Source organism: Vanacampus margaritifer, chromosome 4 (genome assembly GCF_051991255.1).
Source record: "Vanacampus margaritifer isolate UIUO_Vmar chromosome 4, RoL_Vmar_1.0, whole genome shotgun sequence".
NCBI classification, from domain to species: Eukaryota; Metazoa; Chordata; class Actinopteri; order Syngnathiformes; family Syngnathidae; genus Vanacampus; species Vanacampus margaritifer.
In genome coordinates this window covers 28,658,630-28,679,722 of record NC_135435.1, presented here as the reverse complement: position 1 = coordinate 28,679,722, position 21,093 = coordinate 28,658,630, and the positions used below count along the sequence as shown (strand labels likewise).

The 21,093-nt window shown below is 38.1% G+C and overlaps 1 protein-coding gene across 1 annotated transcript in view; it reads right to left on the bottom strand.

The window, feature by feature from the left end:
• The window catches only part of LOC144050785 (protein kinase C-binding protein NELL1-like), a 162,999-nt gene that overhangs the window by 3,580 nt on the left and 138,326 nt on the right, over positions 1-21,093 (bottom strand). Inside the window, exons 16-19 of the mRNA XM_077564368.1 lie at positions 14,036-14,176; positions 7,130-7,323; positions 1,490-1,666; positions 1,058-1,282 (exon numbers count right to left, since the gene is read on the bottom strand). Coding sequence (XP_077420494.1) covers positions 1,058-1,282; positions 1,490-1,666; positions 7,130-7,323; positions 14,036-14,176 — 737 coding nt within the window. The remainder of the gene's footprint in view (positions 1-1,057; positions 1,283-1,489; positions 1,667-7,129; positions 7,324-14,035; positions 14,177-21,093) is intronic.

The window sequence follows — 21,093 nt, the reverse complement described above, 5'->3', positions numbered from 1 at the left end:
TCCCACAATGCAATGCAGAGACAACAAACAATAGCAACCCTGAAACTGGAAGTTACTTGCATGTACTGCTCGTATAGTTTAACCCTATAAAACCAAAAGTATCATATTAAATATAAGACATTTTGAGCCCTCTATTTCATGAGAATGATTTTTTTTTTTTTCATCAAAACTCGTATATGACGTATATGCTCTGACACATGCATTGCACGGATACTCCACTAGAGAGCAGTATCACCTAGCTGACCTTGCAAGATAGCCCTAATTGAAAAAAGAGAGACACCAATACCTTTTAATAGTGAGGAATGTTCTTCTGATTTTTGGAAATACTAATATGTTTGATATGTCTGTTTAATATTATATTTTTGACAGTTATAAATGTATGAATTTAAAGCATTGTGACCGGATGTATCAAATATGACACAAATCAAAAGTCATATGTAGATTTTGATTTTTTTTTTATAAATGTTTAAAAGGACCAATAGAATTAGAATTTTCTCATATATTTCATGGTTCAGTCTTTATAGGGCTAATAAGTAAGTGCTTATCATTTACGTATTATATGCATCAAAGCATTCTGTATGCTCTAGCATTAAAAAAAACACACACATAAAAACGTATAATTATGTCTTTGGGACACCTAAAACATTTAAAATAGAACATATTTATACGTTTTTGGGAGCAAACGAGTTGAGACGAGAAAAAAAAAATCCATTGCGAAAGTCCTCCTCACCACTAGATGGCGCTATACTAAGGCAGGTTGACTCATCAGTAAATCATGATTTGCACCAGAATAAAAAGTCTCTTTGGGTCATGGTGTTAAATGAAATTTTAGAGATCGAAAGTACTACAGGTATCTGTACTTATTACCGATAAAAGTGGTATTGCGCATCCCTATCAACAATATATTTACAATGACAAGTGCATTTATATTATAATAAAGTAAAAAAAAAGTGCACCTGAGTAAGTATAAATGTTTCAGTGAAGGAAACGGCAACCATGTTAAATAATGCACATAAACAAATCATAATAAACAACACGTCACATCGCTTCGTCTTACTTTACACATGCAGCTGGTGCAGGGCGCGTTGGGCATCTGCCAGGCGTCCCCACTGAGACGAGTGACGCCCGCGTGGTCCGAACACGTTTGTCGGACGTCGTAGGACAGGCTGTCGGCCAGGCAGGGGTCGGTGACGCAGCGCGGGCAGCACTCGCCCTCCGCCACTGCCGTGTACTCGCACATCAGCACGGGACAAACCAGCGGCCAGCAGTCCACTTCGCCCTCCTGCGAACGCACGGGACAAAAAACGCAAGCTAGCGTTATGCGTCTCCCTTAACGACGAACGGCGTCGATGGCCGCTATAGAACAAAGCTTAAGTCTGAGCTCCATATTGATGAGGAGATTCTGTCGCAACCCTCGGGGATTTGCCATGAAGGTCAGGTTTCATTTGTGTTGCCAATTTGCATTGGGCATGTGTGTGCGTGTGCTGACCATGCAGCGGCACTGCTGGCAGCCGTACAGCCAGGACGCGCCGCTCCGGTAGAGTGTGCGGCCGCTCTGGTCCAAACACTGGCTGCTGGGTCTGTTATCACAACTGGGACAGCAGAACAGATCCTCCTCTGGGTCTCCGCAGTCACATGGTTTCCTTCTACAGTATGTCTGACCATCCTGCAAAATAGAGGTCACAGGTTCAAGAGCACTGGAGTGGTTTGGGGACAAAATGAAAAAAAGACAGAATGCATGCGGTCCAACAAATTGCTTTAGCTTCTGAGACGTTTAAATTGCATTTCTTCAGCCCAAGACAACAGGCAAAGTGTTACATATTTTTGCATATCGACGCAGTCTTAAAATAATCGCTCAAGTCATTTTTCAGATTTTTCAGGAAACACAAAAAATTCAACCATTTGGATCATAATTTAGGCAAAAAAAAAAGCAAAAAAATAACTTCGGCAATTATTTTAAGAGGGTAATGACATGTATTTAAAAATAATATTTTGCTTTACTCTTGGGGAAAAAACAAAGGAAAGAAAATAACACGACACATTGAATTACTGTGTGTGCTTCTATTTTGGTGACGTCATTGACCTTAATTCATGTACTGTCAAAATAAACTTAAACTGCTAGAAAGAGGCAGTTACAGTATAAACCTGCACTTTAAAAACAGTTGGGTCAAAAATAACCCAACTATGGGTCAAAAATGGACTGATCCCCTACTTTGACCCAACGTTGAGTCAAAAAATGGGTCTTTTAGTGTAAAACAACTCATAAATATTGGTTAGATCCTTTACTTGGGTCAAAAAATTGGGTCATTTTGTATAAAACAACCCACAAAGTTGGGTCAAATTGTCCCATAAAGTGGATCGGTCCATTTTATTATTTTTTTTTTTAATCCATCTACCCAACTGTTTTTAGAGTGTATCGTATGGTGTTCCACAGGGTTCAATTCTGGGGCCCCTGCTGTTTGCATATTATTCAGTGTCCCTGGGTTCCATCTTTAAAAAAAAAAACATGGTATTTCCTTTTACTTATATGCAGATGACAGTCCGCTGAACAAAAAGGACAAAGGACAGAAAAAGTTCCCCACGGGGAAAATAAAAGTATATCGTATCGTATCGTATCGTATCGTATCGTATCGTATCGTACTTTCTCCTTAAGGCCATGCATGGCAGAGTCTTGAATTTCAATGAAAATACAAGTAAATAAAGTACAGTGGTTCGGCATACGTTTCTGCTTTTTGCCTTTCAGACAACATGCATGTATTATTATTAATTAATTTGTGAGTAAATAGTCTGTGGTAAAAATATGTGTGAATAAATGAATAAAGTGAAACTGACAATTAATTAGCTGACCACATGGTCACATTTTGTCAGGATACATGCACTCATCATGGGCATGAATGTTTGGGGCTTTAATTATGTTGTTGACTCAAAACGATGCAAACCGTCTTACAAATATACATAGTGAGTAATAGCTGTGTTGAAAATGAAAATCCATCTTCAGCTCCAGACAACCTGAAAGTTCCGAGGCAAAATTGATTGCTATTTGGAACCAATAATTGCCTAACACAATGCTAAGGTCCCTCTGGCTAAGCTTTTTTTTTTTTGTGATGTGAAGTTTTGTTTTTGCCTTAAACATACCTCTTCTTTCTTTCTTTCTTTCTTGTGTCAAATTCAAGGCCTGGGGGTCAGATTTGGCCCGTCACATCGTTTTCTAAGGTCCAGCCAGCATACAGTAAATACAAGGCAACTCGTGTGATTTGACTTCATGCTTCTTCAGTAAAATACCAAAATTGCACCTTTTATTCACTTTTAATAATGGTCAGATATTGTAAGCATTTTTATACCAATCCCATCCCTTAAATCAAATAATATAAATAAATCATATAAATTGATCAAATAATAGTTGGAAACTTTTTTTTTTTTTACTGGCTTCTGATTTGAGAATTAATTCTTCATCAAGTTGATGTGTATATCAGGGATGTGATTTTTCCGCTAATTCGCGGAATTCCGCTTTTTTTATCCCCCCCCCACCAAAAAAAATCGATTTTTTTTTTTTTTTAGTAGTTCATTGTGTATGCACATGACTCCGACAGATAGCATCTTCTGCTATAACAAAGACATTTGTGGTATGCTCTAATATGAGTTACTTTTCATTTGGTCATGATATAATTATTTGTTCATGAAATTTGAACTCTTCAACATTATTTATGTGTTAACTTAGTAATCACATGAGTTAGATATGATGATATTCTCAGTGATAGTTTTTAAAAGCAAAGGCAGTCCAATGTTTTTGAATGTGACTGATTTTGAGTTGACTAAAACTGCCATTTTATATGGGATAGTTCAATATACATTGAAAATTTATGCTGTTGTTTTGTCTATTTCTTTGTCATGTGAGTGCATTGAAAGTACTTAAAAACACGGAAAACCCATGAGCTCCGGGGGGCTTCGCCACCCCCCCACTGGGCACTGCCCTGGACCTAGCTGGGTGCCAGCGGCCCCCAGACCCCCGGCTAAATTTTCAGATAATTTCACTTTGGTCAAATCACATCCCTGGTATATGTAAAAGTTTTGAAGCCTCATTCTCAGAGCTTTTTAATTCCTTCTAATTAACAACACTCTTCTCCACGGAGTGTCAAATTTACTACAAAATTTACTTTATTTTCACTTTGCAGGAACTTTAATATAGTTACCCCTAGACGTATTTCCCCTTAGTAAATGTTCAAATTGTTCCAGTATATTATGCATGCTTATCTGCAAGTCATTTTTTTTTCATGGGGCACTGCGGTTATTACAGTAATTACAGTAAAACATTTTTTTTTCCCGGCGGGTGGGGGTACGCTACATTTGGCACGGTGTTGCAGCGGCCCCTTAACCCCGCGAATAGCGAGGGTTGACGATAATGACTGAATTTCTGGCCACTCTGTCCCTATATCTTCCACTTCACCTGCTAAAAACTTAATGGTTGGTTTTACACAGAACAGCGAGCCGGCACTGTCTGGCTCCGGGGCGGCAGGCTCGTGCGGATATAAAAATGTTACAAGAAAGGGCTGTTAGAAAATGTACGAGGGCCGTAAAAATCACTCTGCATACCATTAAAGGGTAACACGGAGCCAATGTTTTATCTTTGCATATTGTCCTGCTTCAGTAAGCACGAGGCCAATTCTTATGGCCTTGCTCTTTTATATTTACGGTCTGGAGCCTGCCGGGGAATTGCATCCAATTGTGGGACGCTCGCCATGCCAGGAAGTCGACGCGTGCGTTCCGGCGCCGTGTTGGCATTTCTCAAGCAAATCCACATCAGTGCTGCCTGCTTACTTTTTAACAACAGCTTCATAATGAATGTAATTACTGCGAATGACATGTTGTTCATGAATTATTCATGGCTGTGTTCAATATAGGCTTTGTTGGAGATGTTTATTCCGTGGGTTATTTGATTCGGTCATTCTGGTGTTGTATCTGTGAAATATGTGCCAAAGGGGATGTGTGTAGGATTTGACTCTCTTTATCTTCGGATTGTGTTGGCGCACATGAAAGCACAAGGATTGTCTTGCATCATCGTCGATCGTACGATGTAAAACAAGCTTGACATGGCCGTGCACAGTCAGCCATTAAGAGCGCATTTCCAAATTGACAGCAGGATTATTTGGCAGATGCAATTGCGTGTATTAAATTGCGTCGCAGCTCTCTAACCTAGAATTGTAAAATATAATCATTATTTTATATTTCAAACCAATTCAATCATCACCCTCAGCTGTTAATAATGCACTTCCTTTTCACGCACACATTTCCACAGACAACTCTGATGACACAGCCCACCTAAAACAAAGCTGTGGTGGTCCGGGAACCACCAAAACTATTAGTAGTAACTATTAGTAGTGTGTTTTTCTATATTGTAGAGCTTCTCTAGATATGCAAAGATGCATCGTTTAGCTTGCCACATTTTACAATAGCAGTTTTGCAAAAATAACTGGAATATGTAACTATATAATTAGTTGATTAGCTGATTTCGGTGTGTTAAATAAATTCAAGTTGAAACATTGAGGTCTACCGATTTTTGCCCTCAGAAGAAAAATATGGACCCCCCTGTCCCCTAGTCTGCAACCTGCGGCTCTGGAGCTTCCTGTGGATCTCAAAATTTTACATATTTAATTTTTAGATAAAATATTACTTAAATGAATTAATGATTAAATAAGAATGAATACATTTGTATTTTTAAAAAATCTCAGTCCAAATTTTCAAGTTTGAGAGACAAAGGAAAAGCAGAGAATTACTATAAAATGTCAACAAAATTGGAAAAATTTTCAGAAAATTGCTAACATAAAAGGCTTTTTTTTTTAAAAAAAGCCATAAAATGTCCCCAAAAAGGAAGAAGAGAGGCAAAAAATTTACCATATGTCCATAAAATTGACAACGCCACAAATTTGACAGAAGTGCAGAAAAGTTTAAAAAAAAAGCTGATTTCGGTGTGTTAAATAAATTCAAGTTGAAACATTGAGGTCTACCGATTTTTGCCCTCAGAAGAAAAATATGGACCCCCCCTGTCCCCTAGTCTGCAACCTGCGGCTCTGGAGCTTCCTGTGGATCTCAAAATTTTACATATTTAATTTTTAGATAAAATATTACTGAAATGAATTAATGATTAAATAAGAATGAATACATTTGTATTTTTAAAAAATCTAAGTCCAAATTTTCAAGTTTGAGAGACAAAGGAAAAGCAGAGAATTAGTATAAAATGTCAACAAAATTGGAAAAAAATTCAGAAAATTGCTAACATAAAAGGCAGATTTTTTTTTTAAAAAAGCCATAAAATGTCCCCAAAAAGGAAGAAGAGAGGCAAAAAATTTACCATATGTCCATAAAATTGACAACGCCACAAATTTGACAGAAGTGCAGAAAAGTAAAAAAAAAAAAAAAAAAAAGTATGAAAAACTACCCCCCAAAAATAAAAACAAAAACGGAAAACGAAGAGTAGAAGAAAATGAATCTCAAAGTAATGGATACTGCATATTTTTCTGTTATGACCCCCCTGTCCCCTAGTCTGCAACTTGCGGCTCTGGAGCTTCCTGTGGATCTCCAAATTTTACATATTTAATTTTTAGATAAAATATTACTTAAATGAATTAATGATTACATAAGAATGAATACATTTGTATTTTAAAAAAAATCTAAGTCCAAATTTTCAAGTTTGAGAGACAAAGGAAAAGCAGAGAATTAGTATAAAATGTCAACAAAATTGGAAAAATTTTCAGAAAATTGCTAACATAAAAGGCAGATTTTTTTTAAAAAAAAAAGCCATAAAATGTCCCCAAAAAAGGAAGAAGAGAGGCAAAAAATTTACCATATGTCCATAAAATTGTCACAAATTTGACAGAAGTGCAGAAAAGTAAAAAAAAAAAAAAAAAAAAGTATGAAAAATTACCCCCCAAAAATAAAAACAAAAACGGAAAACGAAGAGTAGAAGAAAATGAATCTGAAAGTAATGGATACTGCATATTTTTCTGTTAAATTTTTTGCAGCTCCAGACAAATTTTATGGTAGTATGATCCATTTGCATCCTATTACACCGAGTGAGGAATCAGCTCCAGCAATGCAATCCAAAGCTATGTCGCACTTTGCTTGGCCTTCATACCTTGCAGGAGCAAATAGTGCAGATGTCATTGCTGGGTTTCCAGTCTTCTCGGTTCCTTCGGATGCCCTCGTCCTGTGGACAGTCCCCAGTGCAGCCCGGGCCTGTCGTGCATACGCAGTCGTAGCTTCCTGGCAGATTCACGCACACGCTGTTGTTCCAGCAGGTGTGCTTCTGCAAACTGCACTCGTCAATGTCTGGGAGGCGGACACAAAGCAAGTCACAGAAGGCCAAAAGCATAGATTTTGCTGTACAAACATAAGAAAAGTCGATCGGTTCCGACTGATTGTGGATGTGCTGCCAGAGTGTTATAATAAGGCACAAAAAAAACAAACAGGTGGGACACATCATACCCTGCTAATGAGTCAATAGGAACCACGGCACGTAACAAAAGCAACACAATTTTTTTTCAACGTTGTGTTCCAATTACAATGTTGCTGTCTTACGGAAAAGAATGTTCTCTGTCGACCAATCAATGGGGGGGAAATCGAGCTCTATTCTACCGTGACGTTTGTGTCTGAAAAGTGTTAGAGTGCACGTTGCTTATTTTGTTACTTTTTCCAAACATTTGACTATTAAAATCCACATTTGGCATCACATTGTGGACTTTGGTTTCTTGGTGAGTAAGATATCACAACAACAACACTTAGTTCAGTGCAGATTGTTGCGCCTGGATTAGCAGCCGGAGCATGTCCGGACTTTCCCTTAGGAATGTAAAGACATTGAAACCAGAACTTGTTAAATGGGCAGGTGGGAGCAACTATTGGCAAAAAAATGATGCGAAAATATTGACTCACTCGATTAAAATAACAAAATGTATTTTCATCACCTACTCCACTACACCAACTATGATAATAAACAGACATTACACGCAATTGTTGAATCAATTTAAGATTACAAGTTGAATTGTTGACAAACTTAAAAAAATAAATAAATCGCTTCAACTGGTAACATACGATTGAATAAAATTTATACAAAGTGAATATATTAAGTTGAATTAACTATGAGTTTATTAACTCATTCACTGCCATTGACGGCTATAGACGTCAAAAATTCATTTGAACTTTTTCTATTAGTTTAACAATTTTTTCCACTTTTGTTAACAACAGTATGAAAACCTAGAATTTTTTTATTGTACATTTAGAACAGATATAAAATTTGTGATTAATCGTGAGTTAACTAGTGAAGTCATGCAATTAATTACGAATAATTTTTTTAAATTGTAATTATTGCCATGACTTCAATTGTTAACTCACGATTAATCATACATTTTGTATCTGTTCTAAATGTAAAATAAAATAAAAAATTCTAGTTTTTCATACTCTTGTTACCAAAAGTGGAACAATTTTTAAATTACTAGAAATAGTTTAAATAATTTTTTTACGTCTATAGCCGTCAATGGCAGTGAATGAGTTCAACTTAATATATTCACTTGAATTAAATGAATCCAAAATGAATACAAAAATTTAAATTAAGCTAATTAAAGTTAAATTAATCCAAAGTGAATATATTAAGTTTAATGAACTAATAATTAATTAAACTTTGGATAATTGAATTGAATTAAATTAATCCAAAGTTTAATTAATTATTCGTTCGTTCGTGTGTTACCATTTTTTTTTTTAATTGGTCAACAATTCAATCTGTAATCTTAAATTGGTTCAACAATTCTCTGTGTGATATTGAACGTTAAACGTGTACATCCGTGATTGTTCTGATCATGTTTTGCTCTATATAACTATGCATGTCTTTATAATTCCGGAGCATCGAGGTTTCCTGTCGAGGCTCATCTGTAAAGTTACCCATTTTCATTTTCTTTTGCCAAACCAAATGTGACATCCCGGCCAAACGCTGGGGTTCGCTCCATCTGCCGTCAGATCTTCTGCCACTTTTTTTTCCCCCCGTTAATTGCCACACTGGTGTCAGCCTCTCGAAGCAAACTCATGCTAAAGAATAATAAAACCTAAACAAAAAGCAGAATGTGCGGCGACTTGGCCCGAGTTATTCATATTCGGGATGCAGTCGCATTTGGCAGGCAAGCTGACATGACGCCCGGCTCATGTTTGTAGCCACGACAATACACCGGCGCTGCCGAGCACTTGCCGTAATTGTTTGCAGAAAAAAATAAAAATCAGCCAGAGCACAGCAGCTCAGTGGAGAACGTATTGTTCCTCCCACAGACTATTTGCATACACTACATAAAATCCCCATTAGTCGGTAGGACGTGCACCTTTGCCGCTGAAGGATTAATGCTCGTCATGCTACATTCGCCACATTCCGCCAGAAGCCGCTTGCTGGCGGATGACACACGCTCAAGACTGCCACACAAAAGTCATTAAGGGGAACGCAGCTGAGCACAGCCCGCCAAATGGAAAAGTCAGAAAGGAGTGCATGGAATACATATTGCATGTGCACTCAATACAAATCCATCTGACTGTGGGAGTACTCGCGGTCCCCCAAAGCAGTGTACCGTATTTGCAAATCGAAATGATGCTTGCGCTGTCGGTCCCCATATGGAAAGGTCAGGCCAATTACAGTCGACGAGAGCGGGATCGCCACACGTTGCTATGCGGGGAGACTTTTTACAATGCATGATGAAGTTTTCAGCATAACGCGCGTATTTGCAAATGCAACCCGTGTAACGCTCAGTCAAAGCAATATTGCAAAAGGAATGCAGATTGCAGCTGCTGCTGCTGCCGCCCCCAATGCCTGAATAACAAAGAACAACACAATCACATTCAACATCCCGCAATGCTTCCGAATGAACTGAGTGCAAATGCAAGCATATATTTTATTCAGTCTTCTCAGCTCTGTTCAATGGGGGGGCTTTTTTTTTCTTCCGAAAATGGAGTTCATCACGGCATGTAGTTCACAGGCCGTTTTGCAGTACAGAGGTTAAGACAAGGGGTCAGCAACCTTTACTTTACTACCTTAAAAATGAGACATTTTAGGGCAAATAAATAACGAAAAGACACAAAACCTTTGAACATTGTGATGAACAAAACACATATTATGGTAATTTTTTGCCTCTCCATTTTTGGGCAATTTTTTGATTTTTTTTCCCCCCTGACTTTTTTGCTATCCATTTTCTGACATTTTTGGCAATTTTGTGGACACTTTCTGGTAATATGGGGGATTTCTTCTTTTGTTTTTGCATATTTTATAGTTACTGTTAGAACATTTTTCTTTTCAGCCTTTTCTTCTTTTTTTTTTATTATAATGAATTTTCTGACATTTTATTGTAATTTTCTGCCTTGTTTTTTTTTAAAAAAATTGTATAGTTAATTTTATAGTTAATGTTTGAGCGTTTTCTGTTCTTGCCTTTAAAAAAAAAAAATCTGACTTTTTGAGAGGGCAGGTAATTTTCTGCTCTTCTTGAATCTTTTTGGACATTTTTTGGGGGTATTTTTAAAAACCTTTTCATCTACCTTTTGGTCTCTTTTTGTGACAACCTGGACTTGGACTAATTTTTAAAAAAAATATTTAATCATTCATTGTTTATCCAAACCTTTTATTTAATTAATATTTTACATAACACATTAAAAATGTATATTAAAAAAATATTTTTTGTTTTAATTTTTTTTTAGAGATTCCAGGGAGCCACATATGGCTCGAGAGCCACAGGTTGCAAACCCCTGTACTAGACTGTCACCCGCTGTCCAAAATGTATTAATTGTCAAAATAATGCAGGTCAGAAAATGTTTCTGAAAAGCTATTATACCTTTATGTGGAAGTTAAGTTAACGTAAATGATTATTTAACACTAGTATTGTCGTTGTCAGCTGTTTGAAAAGGAAATGTCAGCTGGTCTCGGTGCACATTTTTAGATCGAGTCGACCAGAGCAGGAGGCGTGTTGGCAGATGTCAGAGGTGTGATGGAGGTTGGCGCCAGTGGGGATGATCGGGTGTGGAGTGTGAAAGTGTCCTTTTGAAATCCGCAGTGGAACAGATTTAGGTCAACAGTCAGGCCGTCGGTGTCTCCTGTTGATGTCTTGTGGTGGTCTACAGTAGCTGACGGTGTTTGCAGGAAACTCTGTTTTCGGTTGATCTGGATAGTTTGTCTCGGCAACAAATTAAGCATTTTCAGGGCAAAGGTCAGTTGTTTCAAGCTACCGTGACACCGTGTGATGGAAAAATGTAGTCCTTTGCTAAATGTGTCCAAATGGCTTCAACATTTTTTTTTTCATTTTTAAAGACGAGGAAATGGCTCCTCCCACAAACAATGTGGTGCGCTGCGCATTTTGGACAGCGATTCAACTTGGCTTTGATTTTAAACCCCTTTCCTACTGACTACGTTTACGTCAATATTTGGGTTACGGTCAAAATTCTGGTTTCCGAAGCATTCGGTTTAACCCGTTTCCATGCAGGAACAGACCATCCCGATTTGAACCACGATGCTCGGATAACGTCACAACGCAGAAAGACGTCATTTCCGCTTTTAACTTTCTACAGTCAATAAAAAATATTTTCATTTACATTTATATTTACATTCACATCACTCACCACTTATTCTACAGTCTTTATTGTCACACAGAGTTTCTGATCATTCTTTTAAGATTTATTTTAGTGTGTTCTTCTTTAATGTTTGAGAAAGCTCAATTGAGTTTGTCGCATACTTTTTACTGCAGTGGGGCAACGCCAAACAACTCGAGACAAATCTTCTAGATCTTCTATGAAAGATCTAATAATTACATTCATCTTGTACTTCAGCACTTTCCAATTACAGGCGACTCAATAAATATAATTGAATTCCTACGTTTTGTTTTATGTTCACTGAGCCAACATATATGCTGGTTGTGTATCTGTATATCAAAGATGGCCGATTGTCCTCCCAACTGCCAAAATGGAGAGTATTGGAAAGCCAATCAAGTTTCATTGATTGTTGCTTGCTGCAAAGGCACTGATTTATGAAAGTGTTGAATTCTATGAAATGTAGGATTGCACTCAACTGTGGCCTCACAGAAAGAAGGTTCTGTTTGAATTTCAACTTTGTACACGAGTAATGCATGGAAATGTGCTATGCAATTAGATTTTTTTTTCTTTTTTTACTGAATTTGACAACAGTTATAGAAAAGAAAAATCACACATCAGTGTGTATGAATGGTTGCCATATGTCAGCCTTGTGCTTGACTGTTGATTGCTGACGGGTGAACCTTATTTAATGGCTAATATACTGTACATCGTGTGCACAGACTTAAGTGCTGCACTTTGCTCTTCTTTTAATGAAGAAATATTGTGCTGTGCTGATAAAAATTCTTCTAAGGAAGAACACTCTTGTCTTTGGGGACCCCCATTGTTTACAAAATTGTCATCTCCTGCTTTTTTTTTTGTATAACCCAATAATAACTGTATTTTTTGGGGGGGGTTTGCATCTTTGAAAAGCATCATGTAGAGACTACAACATTGTCAAAAATGATGTTTCGGAATCACTAAGCGAAAAACACATCAGCTAGAGAAGCACAAATAAGCACAAATATTATCACAGAGCCGTTACTGATGTGACTGCAACATATTTACAAAACCCCACAAACAACACTTGAGCACCTCAAAGTGGAGATTTTTCATTGTTGTTAAAATCCAGTCTCAGTCTGAGCACAAATGCGTAAATGAGTGGCTTTCATGGTAAACAACCCCCGAAACTAAACCTTCGATCCTCCGAAAATGACATCCACAATCATTCCGATTTAAAGCTTTAGAAAATACATGAACACTTGGCAAAATAATATTTCATCTGTAAAGCTTAAAAAAAAAAAAAAAAAGAGGCTCCGGAGCGCCCCCTAGAATGCTTTAACGACACATCCCCAGTTATATACACCTACAAAAAAAAAGTCCCTTGGAGCGCTAGCTTTTTCTTCTTTTTTTTTTTTTCTCTCTCAACACTGTTACCTTAGCGATGCCCTGTTTGCACAAAAAAAAAAAAGTCTCTTGGAGTGCTTGTTTTTTTTTTTATAAAGATTTTCCAACGCTGTTGCCGTGGCGACGCGCATTTCGCGACAAAAACTATGCTGACTTTGACGACCTAAACATGCGTGAAAAACTGAAATTTTGACAGAAAAAAACAAAAAAAATGACATCTACAATCATTCCGATTTAAAGCTTTAGAAAATACATGAACACTTGGCAAAATAATATTTCATCTGTAAAGCTAAAAAAAGAAAACAGGCTCCGGAGCGCCCCCTAGAATGCTTTAACGACACATCCCCAGTTATATATTTCACCAAGCTCGACACGAAGTTTGAGGAATATGCAACAGCCTAACACCTACAAAAAAAAGTCCCTTGGAGCGCTAGCTTTTTCTTCTTTTTTTCTCTCTCTACGTTCTCCAACACTGTTACCTTAGCGATGCCCTGTTTGCACAAAAAAAAAAAAAAAAGTCTCTTGGAGTGCTAGCTTTTCCTTTTTTCTTTTATTTACATTTTCCAACACTGTTGCCGTGGCGACGCGCATTTCGCAACGAAAAACTATGCTGACTTTGACGACCTAAACACGCGTGAAAAACTGAAATTTTGGCAGGAAAAAAACATGCAAAAGTTATTGTTCCTTTTTCTAAAAATTTAAATCCCAATTTGCCAGTACCCCAATGTGCAAGTAACCCCGCCCAATGTGGCCTGGGTTGCGGGGTCCCGTCATAGCTGTTCGAGTTCTTGCTACTTCCTTTGTCAGTTGCAACCGCCAAATTGGAAGCAGGACAAACATATCCACTTCATTTTAAATGCAGCTCACGCGCCTCACGCGCCTCTTATCAAGTCGAATGTGCGAAAGGATCAAAAACGAAAGTGACAATGAGGAAGGAAGGAAGGGAGTAAAAGTATTCGGAATTCTAATCAGATCATGAAAGATATAACGCCATCTTGCAGGGGGTTGTGCTTAGCTGTTATTTTGAAGAGTGTTTTGAACTCGGGCGCATACTCACCAATGCACGAGCTGCCATCGAGCAGATAGGAGCCATTGTCATGGAAACCAGTTCTACATTCGCAGTGGTACCAGCCGGGGAGGTTGACACAGCGGGAATGCTTGTGACACTCAATCAGGCCCTCTGCACACTCGTTGATATCTGAGTCACACACACACACACACACACACTTGATTATGAACATGAAACATCTGTGCTGCTCGGTTGTCTTGCCTCGCTCGCAAGAGCGGAGGCTAATCCCATCAAAGTGGCAAATACTGTCACAAGAGTGGCGGCGGGCCAGCGGGCTGCCCACATTAGATGCCACCCAGCTCCCCACCGCTCTCCACCAGAACAGCAGGGATGAGAGCGTGCACGCTTGCACTTTTTTTTTTACCCGCCTTGCTTTTGTTTCTCTCAAGTGGAGTAAATACCCATGCCCAGCCCAGAGGCGCCGGCCGGGTCCGAGCGCCGTCTCGGGAGAGTAAATCGCTCTCATCCATTATGTATCATGCCAATTCTGCTGCTCATCTGCAGTTATTTCCCTTCTGGCTATAAAGCACGACCAAGCTCGCACACCTGGATAGTAAAAGCACCACCTCCGGTCACACTTTCAATCGCCGATTTTGCAAACAGGAGCCAAAAGGATGAGGAAGTCCTCATTAACTTCTGTATTTGTAAGGGGTTGAAACCGAAGGGTGAAAAGTGGAGTTTAAGGTCAGGCTGGTCTGTGATATACTCGGACAGTAAAATCTAGTGAATAACACGCACCCAACACAAAAAAAATAACCCTTAACCCCCCCGCCCCCATCAGAGTGACTAATATGAATGAGTAAAAATTCAAACATTCCAATAAAGTACATACTAAATCCAGGTTAAAAAGTATGCTTTTTTTCCCATACCTGAGGTTAAAAATCATGTTTTCGAGAATCTTGTTCTTGCACCATACGGTCTTTTATTAATTGTGGCAATGCTGACATGTTTCTAACCTTCATTATTATTTCAGGTACTTTTTATTCTCCTCCCTTTTTTGCCTTGCAAAAACTTCCACATAATATCATAACATAACATCCAATTTACACCGTTCAAATTTCAACTTGCTTCAAAAAATAATGACTTCCTAGGGAATATATCGTCTGATTCCACATTACTTCGTTTTCTCATAATTTAATGTTAAATATCAACTTTTGCCCATTCACTCTTTGACTGCCAAAAACGTTAAATAACGTTTAGTAAAATCCCATGGAGGAGTGCCAAAGACGTTAAAAGACGTTTGTTTCAAAACAGAGGTGAAACTAACCATTTTCTATTGTTGATTACTCAAAAACGGAATAAGGTAGAAACAACTTTTTTTTTCTGATGGAAGATGAGAGTCCAATCTTTCATTTGGTAGTATGTGTGTTTCCATAGTCCAAACACATAATTTTCTGTGGACCTTGAAAGATCAGTCAAAAGATCAGTCAAAATGCTTAAATCGGCTGGCACCCACGGCATCCCTTTTCTGAAAACATCTGGCAGTCAAAGAGTTCATTTTCAATCGGACAGACTTTGACATTTTTGACCGGTAAGCAGGAGGCAACGGTTCAAATCCCACCTTAGACACACTTCAGTTCAAGTTTTCTTTTTACTACAATTAATATTTTGTTTGTAATTTTCACATAATTTGTCTTTCAATTGACTTCATAAGCATTTTGCATGCATTCAAGTCTTAGCATTCAGCTATTAGCGTTCAGCATTCCCACGCAATTTCTCCAAAAATCGCACTTTGTCTACTTTTAGTAAGATATTGTTTTTTAATGTCTTTACTTTGCTTTTAAATCAATTTAATTCTGTATGTTGTACTTTTTACAGTATGTGAGGCATAATGAATTATGTTATGCCATGAAATGTGCTATAAATGATTCATGCATGCATTTGCCAAACCGCATCTGCTCTTAACAGAAAATCAGTGATTATATGTATATATTTGTTTACAACCCGTAGGCACTGCCTAGACGTGGGTACACAACTAACGATTCATACAAAAGTATAATAATGCCTTTCCACGACTACTAATAAACACATTCAAATTCAAAAGAAATGTTGGTGGCGGTTTTGTAGACAGTAAGCGCACTGCATCACATGAGGTGGCGCTCAGCTGCATCTCATTAAACGCTGCAGGTGTATTTTGTAGTTTGGTGCAGAAAGCGCAAGATCAGTTTCCAATCAGTGGTCAAAATGAGTGTGGAGTTGTCTCAATTTGTGCCGTGAGCTTGATTGTTGATCAGTCCAAGGTGAAGTCTGCCTTTTGCCCCCCCCCCCCCCCCCAGTCAGCTGGGAGAGCTTCCAGCTCAACGCCACAATGGGCAGGACAAGCAGTATTGGAAATCAATACATGCATGGATGGAGGGTTACTGATACTAGAGGAAGATGCTAGATGTTTGTGTTCACAGCCAGACAACACATTTATCAGAAATGCTCCAGAATTTATTTATTTATTTTTATTAATTTTCTATGCATACAATAGTGGGGTTTCCATCCACCCATTTTTATTCAAATTTTCAAGAAATGCGCAAATAAAACGGAATGGAAATGCTAGAAATTCGAAAAAGGGCCTAAAATTCGTCGCACGTTTTAATCGGATATTACGTCACACGTACGTTTGTGGTCCCAAAGCAATGGCAGACGATAAAGTAAGGTATGTTTGGGGGGGGGGGGGCGAGGAAACAGAAATCTTTTTGGAATCAATTAAGGAAGCGAATATTTATGCAATTTTAGATGGAAAAGAGCAAAGAAACGCTACGGTTGATCAAAAATTATAAAAGCGAATTTGCTTCCTGTTTTTCTTCTTCTTCTTTTAAATTACTGGTGGATCCCATCCCTATGGTGTATACCGCCACCTACAGCCGCGGAGTCCGCTTTTAAGATTCACAAAAGAACGGGCATAAGTGGCATGCCCGTTTTTGAAAAAAAAAATTTTTTTTAAACAATCGGATGAAAACCTGACTTATGTCAACGTGCGTACACGAAAATCAGAAAACACAAAGATAGATTTTGTTTTATTTTGACTACAAACAAATTTAAATCAACAAATCTGGCACATTGCAAATTTGAAAGATCTTGTTATGCCTAACGGTAACTTCTTGACTGTATGACCCCCAAAAAGTCTAAAAGTGGATAACATGTTGAGCATGTAAACACAGATGAAATGTAAAATAAAGACTTTATTCAATTTAGATATAAATTAAACACATTTTTGTTCATCAGAAATTTGGAGGAGGAACTACATTTGTTTCTCGCATTGATTGACGTTGCTAACAATCAAGCTACCGTATACTTAGCTAACCATTTCATTCTAAGCATCAGGACTCAAAAAGAGAAAAAAGCGACTCTGATGGCAGCTTTTACTTTAATATGTGTATAAATATGTGCATCATAATTTTGTATCTGAAACTTGAGCGTCTGACAGCTGTTTTTTTTTTTTTTTGCAATAACCATCAACTAACTCACTGTGCAATTCTTTTTGCCTGCTTTTACGTCTTTCATTGCCGGCTGTGTAATTGATCTTGACGACAGTTCATGACGCAGTCAAGAACAGATCAGACTTTTCTTTTTGTGAAATGTTAAAAAGTTGTGAAAAAGTTGTGTAAAAATGTCAGTGATTTAATGGCTGTAAAATTATATGTAGAGGCGCCATTGGAGGAGACATTCGGAAAATTGGGGGGGGGGGGGGGGACATGCCATCCCTGCCCCACAAGGCAACTACGCCCATGACCATGTTAAAGTCACTGCCTCTTATTTCCTTTTTTTTTTTTTCCTGTCTCTCTGGAGAGCTCAGTTCATTCGGTAATTTTACCGATTTGACATGTCATCATCATTGCTCTTTTTTTTTTTTTATACTGCGTCTTATTTCCTTATCTGATTGGATGCCCAAAGCATTGTCTTAACCCCGCATGTCAAATGAAAATCATTTGCTGTCCAAGTAGACTTTAGTGGAAGAATGTTTATGCCTCTCTGATGAACACTCACAGAGTTTATAAAAAGACACTTGGGTCAAGTTGTTTGGAAACCTCGACTTTTGTTTGTACTGTTGGTCTTACACAGTGCAGTAATATGTGTCAGATGCCTGGGGTGATGGTGGTGGTGGGGGGGGGTGAGGGGGGCTGCCCACTATTACTCCCCCAGGCCAGAGATGAATCAGTAGATTCCCCCTCCAAATAAACATCACCACGTGGACTTGAGTGTGAATTGACAAATTTGTGTTAATGCCAGAGAAACATTATTGTCACCATAACACATCCTCACAAAACAATTAACTCACGACTCTAAGTCTAATGAGGGCCTGCAAATCCTGCATATAAAAATGTATGCCAAACATCATCACTTTCAATTCCTAAATATATTTGCTGTACCTGTGAGGGATCCTTCAGAAAAGCAAAGCAAGATCCGCTTCACAGTGAGCTGCAAGGCAGCGGTGCCGCCAGCCTTCCAAATAATAACAATAATCCGGCCGTGCTCGCAAATATCGCTCTTTGTCGTTTATGAAAAGAGACTCAGCCCAAAATGGTTTTCACCTCCAATACAACTGAGTGCTCTTGCTCTGCTATCTTGTGAGAAAAAAAAAAAACCCAGTCGGCATTTATTTTCTCTTCTCCGTATTTCATCCATTTTTTGTTGCACAATGCACATTCCTGAATTATAGATTATATTTCGGAAATATACAGTTGCACTCAAACAACTTGCACATTGTCACTGTCAGGCAGAAATGTGCAAACCATTTTGTCCAAATATGGCGAATGTCACCATTTTTGTTGTTGTTAAACTTATACTTTTTTTTTTTTTTTGGGTGTGTTGTAAAACTGTGGCTCTTCCTGACCCTGACACATTCTGTACTTGTTGCTGTAGTGTTGGTAGCAGTTGCTAAATACTGTTAAAGTGGAAGTCATTTCTTGACCATAATATGTTACGAGTGGCCTCATGACATTCTGATTAATATTACATTTGTGGAATAAAAAATCCATCCGTTTTTAATCCATCTCAGGTGGCTTCAGAAAGCAGGTGAGCTGTGATTGGTCGTTGGCTGAGCCCTGAGCAACTGTGATGTCATCTTCAGTCCACAGCAAGTGGCAAAATGGCCGCCCCCTGAGATGGATAAAAAATGGCTCGATTTTGTTGCTTAACCTCATATTCCCCTATAACACAATATTAAACAGAATAGCATACAATATTTAGACTAGGTCTGCATAGAACATATTCAAATGTCCAAAAATAAGAATTTTGGGGTTGACTTCCCCTCCTTTGTCGCTCTAGAAATGCAGCTAGCTCACTTAGCACTACGCACACTCGATCCATCTTTGTCTCGGTCCGAGGATGGAAAAGAATTAGCTTTACATTTATCTCTGTTTTCCACCATTAGAAAGCGCTTAGTTCCTTCCGCAGGGCATCATTTCCGCCCCCCCCATCAGCAGGGGTTTCCCAAAGGGAGGGGGCGTGCGAAGACTTTATGACAGTTTAAACTGTGACGGGCTCTAAATTTGACTTTAGCTGGGATTTCATCCATGTACGGTAGTTAAAAATAATCACCGAGCTCTCAGGAGACTCCCTTAGCGCCGGCAGTTTTACATTTCTGTCCAAGTCCTACTAACCTACTACTGTAAAACACCATTAGGGAAATATCACATGGATTTGCAGCACTGTGAACTTGGGCAGATCTCAAGTTTGCTGCCCATAAAAAAAGTTTGCTGTTTCTTCTTGTTAGCATTAGTACAAAGAAGAAGAAATTGATGGTTTATAGCAGTTTGTAGTTCATTTTCCGTGTCTGTGCTTCAAAGGAATTCTGCCCAAATCCAAAACTATAAGAACATTACCTTAGGCTTTATCGTGCCACTTTCACATTGTGTATTAATTGTACAACAGAAATTTTATTCTCTTAACTCTTTGACTGCCAAAAACGTTAAATAACGTTTAGTAAAATCCTATGGAGGAGTGCCAAAGACGTTAAAAGACGTTTTTTTTTTCAAAACAGAGATGAAACTAACCATTTTCTATTGTTGATTACTGAAAAACGGAATAAGGTAGAAACAAACTTTTTTTTTCTGATGAAAGATGAGAGTCCAATCTTTCATTTGGTAGTATGTGTATTTCCATAGTCCAAACACATAATTTTCTGTGAACCTTGAAAGATCAGTCAAAAATGCTTAAATCGGCTGGCACCCACGGCATCCCTTTTCTGAAAACGTCTGGCAGTCAAAGAGTTAATTTAATCCTCATTGGGTGTCTGCGTGCTGCGTCTAGATCTGAGCTAATTGTCTTGCGAAATATTCAAAGCGTTCCAAAGATTTTTTTCTGATAATGTCTTGATTTACATAATTCGGCTCTACCGTACCCTGGCACGCGTGAGCAAAAGAGATCCCATGCACATGCAACAAACGTCAACAGCACTTCCAGTCTAAGTGGTGTCTTGTGAAGAAAGTGATGCGAAGTGCAATGTTCTCCTTTTTTTTTTTTTTTGGTGTAATTAAAAGAGATCACATGGTGAGACTTTCAGTCCACCGGCATGAGAGAGTGTGAGAGATGTCATTTCAAAATGAATGCGCCTGCTCCTTATTCACACCTGAGACACCTTTGCAATACTTACAAGTCATACAACACTGGGGAGGGAAAGTGTGTTCAATCTGGACAGTTTCGTTTAGGGGTGTACTCACTTTTGTTGCCGGGGTTTAGGTATAAACGGCTGTATTTGAGCTATTTTGAGGGAACAATATACTTGGGGGTTCACTCACTTTTGTTGCTGGGTTTTAGGATTTAACGGCTGCGTTTTGAAAGGCAACAACACATTTACACCATTATACAAGTTGTACACTGACTGACGAGTGTCATTTCTTCAGTGCTGCAGCCATGAAAAGATATAATTACGCATCTGCAAGAATACACACACGCTCGCACGCATGCACGCACACACACGCACATACAAAAAAAATATAAATATAAATAAATAAATAATAAATAATAAATATAATATATATATATATATATATATATATATATATATATATATATATATATATATATATATATATATGTGTGTGTATATGTATATA